Source organism: Callithrix jacchus, chromosome 13 (assembly GCF_049354715.1).
Source record: "Callithrix jacchus isolate 240 chromosome 13, calJac240_pri, whole genome shotgun sequence".
NCBI lineage: Eukaryota > Metazoa > Chordata > Mammalia > Primates > Cebidae > Callithrix > Callithrix jacchus.
In genome coordinates, this window is record NC_133514.1 from 18,148,853 (window position 1) to 18,159,160 (window position 10,308).

Here is a 10,308-nt window from a genome sequence, read left to right on the forward strand (position 1 = left end):
ATGTTGGCGGAATGCACTGAGCTGGGACCCTTCTGTGAAGCACAGCTGAGCTCCAGGAGCAGGGCCCTGCCTCTCTTGTTCTGCCTCGCTGCAGAGGGAATTGGGGGTAAGTATCATGATGCCCTGGTCACCCGTCCCTTCCTACCCTCTGCAGAATGTTTGCCTCACGGAGGAAGCAGCGCTACTGGCCATTCTCAATGGACTGCACCGGCACAGAGGCCCACATCTCCAGCTGCAAGCTGGGCCCCCAGGTGTCACTGGACCCCATGAAGAATGTCACCTGTGAGAATGGGCTGCCGGCCGTGGTGAGTTGTGTGCCTGGCCCAGTCTTCAGCCCTGATGGACCCTCGAGATTCCGGAAAGCCTACAAGCCAGAGGTAACGATGGGGCATGAGGTGTGGCTACTTGGCACTTAGGATGGGACGGTGTGGAGGTAGTAGGCATGATACCCCAGAGTGAGGAGGGCTAGCCCCAGCTGAGGTCACCATCATTGCTGCTTCACCCTGAGACCTGAGCGTCCTCTGCAGAGAAGGACTGCGTGGGCGAGAAAAGTACCCCAGCATCAGTTGTCACAGGCTGTCTGTGTGTTGTCTTACTCAGCATGAGCAGGCCATGAACGGGTGTGTGACAGGGACCTTGTGCCCCTGCACAATTCCCAAAGGAGAATGGGAAATGTGACCCAGCACCGAGAAGCACATGCAGTCCGCCACACATTTCCGAGCATGTTTGGTTTATTTTGCAATAGAATGGATCACAATTTTCAAAAACTTCCACCAAGGTAGAAAACATGCCATTATCCTAAGTCGTCTGTACATTAGTCATGTTCTATTCATGTGAAACAGCATGTCTATGTGTATGAATGTGTGGGGTGTTTCTGTGGGTGTGTGTGTGAGGCGATGTGAGTGTATATGAGTGTGTGGGTGTGGGGGTGTGACGGGGTGTATGAGTGTGGGGGATGTGTATGAGTGTGCGGATGTGAGTGGGGATGTAAGTGTGCGTGTGTGGAGCTGTGGGGGGTATGTGTGTGTGTGGGGATGTGAGTGGGTGTGTGTCTGAGTGGGGGTGTGTGTGTATGACTGGGATATGTGAGGGGGGTGTGTGTATCTATGAGTGTGTGTGTGGGGGTGTCAGTGTGTGGGTGTATGAGTGTCTGTGGGGGGTGTGTGTGTGTCTCGGGGGGTATGTCGGGGGTGTGTATGTGTATGGGTGTGTGTGCCTGAGTGAATGTGGGGGTGTGTGGGGGGTGTTTGTGTGTGTATGTGGGGGGGGGTGTGTGAGTATATTCCAGAAATACAGATGAACATCTTTCCATATAAAGTAACAGCCCCATTTCAACAGGCCAGTTTCGTTTCTTTCTTTCTTTTTCACTCTTGTGCCAGCCTGGCTCACTGTAACCTCTGCCTTCTGGGTTCACACGATTCTGATTCTCCTGACCCAGCCTCCCAATTAGCTGGGATTACAGGCACCCACTACCATGCCTGGCTAATTTTTTTATTTTTAGTAGAGATGGGGTTTCACCATGTTGGCCAGGCTGGTCTTGAACTCCAGACCTCAGATGATCCACCTACCTCAGCCTCCCAAAGTGCTGGGATTACAGACGTGAGCCACCGTGCCCACCCCAACCGGCCGATTTCTTAGGATAAGTAGAGCAGCCCAACCAGAGCAGGCTTGACCTGACCTCTGAAGAAGAGCAAGCACCTGTCCGTCTCCTGTGGATTCGCTTTTCCTTTCCTCCGCTTACTTTCTCCTATATGCATCGGAGGGTCTCTGATTTCTGTGTTCAGGAAACAGCTAATTTCTGGTGAGTGTGTGGGAATAGCAACAGGGAAGAGGAGAGGGAGGGACAGGAGAACTTACCGATCATGTCTCGGGGCTGATTGCCTGTGCCAGGTGGAACCTCAGTACTCATGGCACTGTCGGCTGACTCCACGTGAGTAAAGAGATGTCTGAGGAGCGTGATGATCATAGTAATCACCGCCTTGGCAGGGTGCATTCCAGGTGGGCTGTCACCAAGTTGGGGATAAAAGGGAGCCAGAGGAGGCTCTGGGGTGGGAAAGGCTCTGGGGTGGGAACAGAGAGTGTGTCAACCAGGTGTGTCAGCAGGTCCAGGCAGCCGGGCAGGAGCAGAGGGGCTGAGCCACCCAGCCCTTCCCCAACCATGCCCTTTTGTCTCCTCTCCTCTCCCCGCTCCCTCTTTCCCCTCTTCCCTCCCCTGTCTCCCCTCTTTGTTGAGACCTGCTCTGGAAAGGGGGTGATTACATTCCTCCAACATAAAAGGGAAACCATGGCAAGAGCTGGATAAACCACACTGGGTGCCCCTCTCCCAGGCTGGGTGGTGGTTTGGACAAAAGACTGAGCCTTAAGTGAGAGGAGTGAAATGCATGCTGGGAGCCCTCCTCAGCAGAGGGAGTGGGGACTACTGGAGTGACTTCCTGGCACTTCCATGAGGCCCTGACTCCTCTGTCCCCTCAGTCCCCTCAGGGGCCTCTGAAGAGCACAGAGGTGACCACACCATTATACGTGTGGCTCCAGGACGCACCTGGACAGCGCCACTTTCCCCTCCTACGACCATCAGCCCACCACCCCCCAAACTCCCCCATACCCTCCTTGCCCCGTGTGTGATGGCCACAGCCTTCCCAGAGCCTCAGCCTGAGCCTCTGAGCTTTCCTTGTGTGTCGTCCAGAATACCAGATCCTACTGTTTTGGAATTCCTCTACTCTGCGGTTTAAAGCAGAGGAATCAAGTTCATACCAAACCAATTAAAACAGAGCGAGCAGGCCTTACATCATATTTTCCCTTGGTTTCTTTCTTCCCTTTGGGGCCAGCTGACTGCCTGCCCACCACCGGCTGGGGCGAGGTTATTTGACACTCCACCTCCATTAAGCTTAGGTCGTGGATGGTCACTCTGTGGGAAGACAGCTTGGGAAGGGAGGTCGGGAAAGCGAGAGGCCGCCGTTCTACAGAAAACAGAGGCTGGAGCCAGCAGCTGTACTTGTTTTATTCTGTGTAGGCTTTTTTTTAAGCTAGGATAAAAGGTCCTGTGGCCAATGGATATTTTCCCCTTTTTCCTTCTCCCCATACTGCCAGGGTCAGTGCAGTCCCTGGGGTCTGTACATCTGGGTTCTATCCCAGCACCACCACCCCCGCCATTGCCAGCCCCAAGGTACAGTTGGTGGAGAGACAGGATCTTCTATGTCATCATCCCCCTGAAGGTAGCTGGTAGATGTGAATGTTTGAAAAGGTCCCCTCCACCCAGGCCTGCCTCACCCCAGCCATCAGTGGTAGGGCGAAGGCAGGTATGGGCTGAGGACAACACAGGGCCCAGGGTAAGCGATGACTCTGATCTGACGTGACACGCCCAGATGGCTACACAGTCCTCCTCACTCCCTCTGTGTGCAGTTGAATGAGCATCAGCAGCAGCTGAGAGCCTCACAGGCTTCTGAGCCTCCTCCAAAACACCAAATATGCAGGTGAGCCTGCATATACACACGTGCAGAGACGGATGCAAACCTGGGTTTGTGCACAACTGGAGTCAAATAGCCGAGCACCTCCCATCTTGTAAGACATGATCCACTGTGGCCAAGACGTAGAGAGTGGCTCTTACTCCTCCCTAACTCAGGGAACTCACAAGGAGATGAAAGCTTCCAGACTGTCAGTGAGCATGAGGGGTGTTTACATGCTCATTCTCCACCCTCTCTGCATTGCTGGTTGGGCTGCATCTTCTGGATTCAGGCCAGTTTAGACTTGGAGTCATATCGGGGGTGGCTGGGCATGCCTCCAGCCCTGGAAAAATCAGTATGGGGCTCCCATCTCTTACAGCCTCCATTCTCTGAGTCATGGCTGTATGAGGAGGGTTGGCTTTCCAGCTCCCTGTCTTCCCATTCTCCTATCTGCTCCCTCCTGCCTCTAACTGTGCACAGCAGAATCGTTCCAGTGCCCGCCTAGTGCCGTGGAGTCTCTGCAGGCCTAGACTGCGGCACTGTTAACACATAAGCAACGTTGATGCCGGGCGCGATGGCTCACCCCTGTAATCCCAGCACTTTGGGAAGCCAAGGTGGGTGGATCACTTGAGGTCAGGAGTTTGAGACCAGCCTGGCCAACATAATGAAACCCCGTCTCTACCAAAAATATAAAGCGTTAGCCAGGTGTGGTAGTGCATGCCTGTAATCCCAGCTACTCCGGAGGTTGAGGCAGGAGAATCCCTTGAACCTGGGAGGCGAAAGTTGCATTGAGCTGAGATTGTGCCACTGCACTCCATCCCCCGCCACCCCAAAAAAGCAACCTTGTTATAAGGAATAATTATGATCCGTTTGGAATCTGCAGACTTTGGAGGGTAGGCGCTTCTTTCTGTAGCTCTAAAGCATGAAGCTCTGGAGTTGGTAGGGGAAGCGCTGATGGAAGGATACTTGTGCCATGAATAGGTTGGAGTGATGAGTGATTGATGGTCCCTGATATGCTTCCCAGAGGACCAGGACAGAAGCTCCAAGCAAGGGCTGCAAAGGGAGCTTGGCCCAGAGCTGACTGTGTAGAGGAGGCTCCCACACCCACGACGCACACCCATCCATACAGTTGCAGCTCCCAGACTGAGTGCCTGGCCTGGAACAGGGTGGTGGGGAAGGGAGGGGGAGTAGACAGTGGTCGCCCGCTGAATGTGCAGCAGCGTCTGTACAGCAGGACTGTGTGTCTCTTCAGCAACCCCTGGTGCGACTGAGAGGCGGCGCCAGCATCGGGGAGGGCCGCGTGGAGGTGCTCAAAAATGGAGAATGGGGGACCGTCTGCGACGACAAGTGGGACCTGGTGTCGGCCAGTGTGGTCTGCAGAGAGCTGGGCTTTGGGAGTGCCAAAGAGGCAGTCACTGGCTCCCGACTGGGACAAGGTAAGGAATGGGGAGGCTGGAGGGGCCTCTCTTCCCGGGAGCAAGGTGCTGTGAGCCCAGCCCGGCTACACTGTGAGCTCTCTGATGATCCTCGCTTGTCCTCCTCCTTTTAGCAGCTGCCTGGGAGAGAATCCCAGGCCTCTCCCTAGACAGCTGAAAGGTGCCTTAGAGAACATTGAGATCCTATTTTATGGATTTGGAAGCTGAGGCCCAAAGAATGAAGTAAACGTCCAAGGTGAGATGACATGTTCTCGGTCAGTGCATACTCCATCGTGGCTCTCAGCTCCAAACCCAGTGCTCTCCGCTGCCCCACCAAAAAAGCTGGGGTTCTCACACCCCTCCTCCAGGAGAGGGCCTCCAAATTCACCAGACTGAGCTACTCTACAACAGAAGGACCCAATGCCATGTTACTTTTCCTCCCTGGAGCAGCCCTGCAAACATCCCCTCCCTGACAGCAGAGAAAGCCAACAAGAGACCGCCCCCGGATGTCCTCGGACTAATTGAGAAAGGGCCTGCTTTTTATTAACTGTCCTGAACAAATGTTTCATGTGAGCAAAAAACAGAAGTAAAGGAGGCTTTCAAACGGGTCCCTTGGTGGAAAGTGATATTGGAGCCAGAAGATGACCCAGAAGAGGCCCCTTCTCCTCCCCAGCCAGCCACAAGAAAACCACTTATCTTCGTGAGCCTCGGTCATTCAGCAGGAGGAGTTTTCAACCCAAACAGACTGGGCAGCCTGGGAGTGCCCAGCCCTCGCTGGGACAACTGTGACTTGAGCGAGAGAAGTCATAGTCATTTCCTGGAATCTTTTCAGCCTTGACCAGCAGGGAGGCCGCTGCAGACCGTGGGCTGCTGTGGCTGGGAAGGGATGGGTAGGAAGCAGAATGGGGTGGGGTGGCCTGTCTGGTAGGGAGGGGATATTTCCATAGTGTCAGATGTCGGGCCATCACCCCACAGAAAGGAATGTGGTGAGGTCACTGATCACAGCCTGGAGAAAATGATAGTCCCCACTAGCCCACGGCCTGACACCACATTCATTGGTTTTCTGTGTGAGACTCCAGAATCCTGCATTGAACTTAACCTCCAGCTGAGTCAAAGACCATGGAGCTTTCCCCGTTCTAGAAGTGGAGCTCATCTGTTAAGTGCCATTGGCTGGTTGTTTCTGCGGGCTACCCAGGCCTAGGCTGCAGTGGGTCAGCTCTTACAGGGTCTCCTGACTTTGGAAGGAGGCCTGCATTCCAGTGGCCGAGAGAGTGAGTCCTGGAATCATGGTCAGCGCTGCTGGAGAGGACCTCGGGTCCTCTAGTCCAAGAGATGAGAACAAATCTGAGGTCACCCCAACTTGCTGGCAGAGAAGGACCGAAACCCAAGTCTTCTAACTCTCAGATGCTTCTTCCTTAAACCCACCTTGGCCCAGTCCTGTTCTCATTCATAATGTCTCTCTGTCTCTGTTCTCCAGTCCATGCAAGCTTCCAGATGTGCACTGAAGTTTGGGGGGCTGGGGTATACTGAGTCACATCGTGCCACCTGGCAGCGTCCACTGGGCCATATAATAGGGCTCTTTCCCTGGGCACGGTGAGCTCCTCAGGATCCCCTGGATCTTTTTTGAGACAGAGTCTCACTCAGTCACCAGTGCAGTGGTGTTGATCTCAGCTCACTGCAACCTCCACCTCCCAAGTACAAGCGATTCTCCTGCCTCAGCCTCCTGAGTAGCCTGGGATTATGGGTGTACACCACCACACCCAGGCAGTTTTTGTATTTTTAGTAGAGACGGGGTTTCACCATGTTGACCAGGTGGTCTCGAACTCCTGACCTCAAGTGATCCACCCATCTCTGCCTCCCAAAGTGCTGGGATTATAGATGTCAGCTACCACACCCGGCCTCCCTGGATCTTGACTTTCCCTGCAGCCCTTTACTGATTGGCCAACGTGTGAGTTCATGCTCTCCCAGGGCCTCCAGGGCAAAGACCACTCATTCTGAGGAATAAATAGGCCCTCGATGACATGAACATTCCATTTATCATGGGTGTGTGCTGTGTGACCTAATTACTTCACTGTCCAGAGCAGCCAGAGGTTTCCAGGGACCTGCAGAATGCTGGGACCAAGAGGCATTTGGCATTTTGATGCTGTCCTTGAAAGAACCAGTGGATGATTGATCATCTCCTGTCATGCTGGGTGGGGTCAACTCCAGTAGGCAGAAAGGGAAAACTACCACATTTAATGTCAAGTCACAGAGCAGACAGGGTCAGCCCCTTGATCCTGGCTGTAGCTGCTGATGGGTTCAGTGACTGCACCTACGGCCAGGAGGTGTGAAAAGGCAATGACTGGGAGGCAGGCAATCTGAGTCCTCCTCCCCGTCCCGGCCACCTGCTTGCTTGGTGACCTTGATCTACTTTCTGGGCCTCAGATTCTTCACTGTGGAACGAGGTGGCTGGACACCTGGTGCCTGCAGCTCTGACTGGCTCCAGCCTCAGCAGCATAGACGTGAGGTCCTGGTCAGGCTCTGCACTCTGCCTCAGGACCCCGCCCACATCGGGATCCCAACTGCCTGTTGGTGCCTCCACCTCCCTGCAAGGCTGCGTGCCCCATGAGGGGAGCACCTGTGTCTTTATCTCTGTGTCCTTAGTACTGAGTCTGCCAGCACGCAGCACTCCAGAGATGTTCATGTCAAAAGGAAGAATGAATGAGTGTGTTCCAGTTGAATAAGTAGGGTCAGTAGTACAAATACTTGGTGAAGAAGTTCTAATTCTAGACCAGTGCTGTCTGATAGAAACAGAATAGGACTCAAGCCTATAATTCTGAGACTTTGAGAAGCAGAAGTGGGAGGATCACTTGAGCCTGGGAGTTCAAGACCAGCCTGGCCAACATAGCGAGACCCCCTCTCTACAAATTTTTTATTTTTGTGTGTGTGACCGAGTCTCACTCTGTCGCCCAGGCTGGAGTACGGTGGCGTGATCTCAGCTTATTGCTGAGCCTCCCAGATTTAAGTGATTCTCCTGCCTCAGCCTCACGAGTAGATGGAACTACAGGCATGTGCCACAACGCCTGGCTAAGTTTTTATATTTTTAGTAGAAATGGGGTTTCACCATGTTAGCCAGGATAGTCTCAATCTCCTGACCTTGTGATCTACCTGCCTTGGCCTCCCAAAGTGTTGGAATTATAGGCGTGAGCCTCCGCTCCTGGCTCTACAAAAATTTTTTTTAAATTAGCCAGGCATGGTGGCACATACCTGTGGTCCCAGCTACTCAGAAGGCTGAGTTGGGAGGATCGCTGGTGCCTGGGAGGTGGAGGCTACAGTGAACCATGATCGCGCCACTGCACTCTAGCTTGAGTGACACAGCGAGACCCTGTCTCTCATAAAGAAAAGAAACAGAACAGGAACCACATATGTAACTTTGCATTTTTTAGCAGCCACAATTTTTAAAAGATGACTTTAATTTTAATAATGTATTTTCTTGAAACCAGTGTATCCAAAATATTATTTCACCATGTAATCAATATGAATGCTATTAATGAGACCATCTGCATATTTTGTGCTAAGTCTTTGAAATCCAGTACGTATTTTCCACTTGCAGACATCTCAGTGTGTCTGCATTTCTGAGTACTCACTCACTGGCCTGGACTCATGGAAGCCATAACAGGGCTCCACTCAGAAGTGTAGACAAAGTGGCTGGCTACATTTCAAGTGCCCAATAGCCACATGTGGCTGGTGGTTCCCATGCTGGAGGGGACAGCTCCAGATGTGTGGCTTTAAAACCCTTTTGCACGCAGTCCCCAAGAAGGAATGCATGTGACAGGATCTGTCACACATGCAAAACTCCAGCAAAAGTTTTGTAAACAAGAGCTTAGCTTTATAACACGCAGAACCCATGATGTGTCCTATTCTGTTCTCCTGTGCTTCCTACAATCTGATTGTAACCAGCTTAGCTGACTGTTCAGCCTACCCATTGGCCTGGACCCATGGAAGCCATAACACAGCTGCAAGATGTTAGACGCAGCTTTTCCACTGCACCCTGATTCTGCCTCAAGCCTGTGGTCACCTAGAGCAGGGTTGGTATGTGGGGAAGAACACAGCCTACGTGGAGATGGGGAAGGCACCGTGAGAAGGAACGATTCAGGGTGCTCCAGAACCCAGGAGTAGGTGATAGCCACAGGTCAAGGATGCAGAATGCAAATCCCAGGTAAGCAGAAGCCATAGACACCATGGGCAAGCTGAAGCCAGATGCTCGGTCCAGTGTCCTTCAGAGCCTCTTCCATCTGCCCAACCCACGGAACTCAGTGGGGCAGGAAGAGGGTGAGCCATGCTGGGCCTTCTCCTTGCCCTTCCCTGGCTGCACCATGAGTATGCGAGCTTCGGGAGGGTGGCCCTGCCCGCCTGGGGCCTCCTCCCCGATGTCTGAGAGCCACACAAGTTTACATGGAAGCTCAGCCAGGAGACTGACCATTTGAGTCTGAAGCACGCTAGGCTCTTAAGTCAGCTTTTCCTGCCCTGTCCACTCTTGAGCTGTCATCTTAGCAATCACAGACATTGGCTGAGTGCTCTTCGGCCTGGATCCTGGATGGAGAATCATTTATTCCACAAATACTCTGCTCTCCAGGAGCTCACGTCAAGTGGGAGAAATAAGAAAAACCTAAGAAATAACTTACACAAAACAAATAGATGATATAGAAGACAAAATACTAAAAATACCGACCATTTACTGAGTCCCTAGTCACTTGACATACTTGACATATTCTTCATTCCCCACAATCTCATCCTGGGCCGGGTGCAGGGGCGGCTCACGCCTGTAATCCCAGCACTTTGGGAGGCCGAGGTGGGCAGATCACTTGAGGTCAGGAGTTAGAGACCAGTCTGGCCAACATGGTGAAACCCTGTCTCTACTGAAAATACAAAAATTAGCTGGGTGTGGTGGTGTGGGCTTGTAGTCCCAGCCATTTGGGGGGACTGAGGCAGGAGAATCGCTTGAACCCAGAAGGCAGAGATTGCAGTGAGCTGAGATCGCGCCATTGTACTCCAGCCTGAGCAACACAGCAAGATTTTGTCTCAAAAAAAGGAAAAAAAAATCCTGACCTGGCAAAACATATATTATAATTAATTGCCCTTTCAACAGATGAAGAAGGTGGAGCTAAAGCTTTTATCACTCTAAGGATTCCCCACTCGCTAATCTTCAACCTCAAGCTGAATTCAGTCTCAGGCTGCCTGCCCAGCTCATGGCCGCTTGAGCAAGACATGTAAAAAGCAAAAGTTCAGAGGTCTTTTAAGCTGCACCATGAAGGAGGATGGAGCTGAGGTTTTCCTTCAAGGCAGGCTTCTCCTTAGATGGAGGCAGAAGAGGGCAGTCCAGGAGGCAGGAGGCAGACAGTGAGGGCTTCCCTCGAGGGAGGAGAGCTCAGGCGTTTGGACCGGATCAGCCCAGCTGCTTCCTAGACAGAACT

General features: G+C 52.6%; 1 protein-coding gene across 2 annotated transcripts in view; it reads left to right on the top strand.

The window, feature by feature from the left end:
- Nucleotides 1-10,308, top strand: part of LOXL2 (lysyl oxidase like 2) — a 91,148-nt gene that overhangs the window by 56,203 nt on the left and 24,637 nt on the right. For both annotated transcript variants that reach the window (XM_008979119.6, XM_078347221.1), the window contains exons 5-6: nucleotides 155-377; nucleotides 4,693-4,876. In XM_008979119.6, coding sequence (XP_008977367.4) covers nucleotides 155-377; nucleotides 4,693-4,876 — 407 coding nt within the window. The remainder of the gene's footprint in view (nucleotides 1-154; nucleotides 378-4,692; nucleotides 4,877-10,308) is intronic.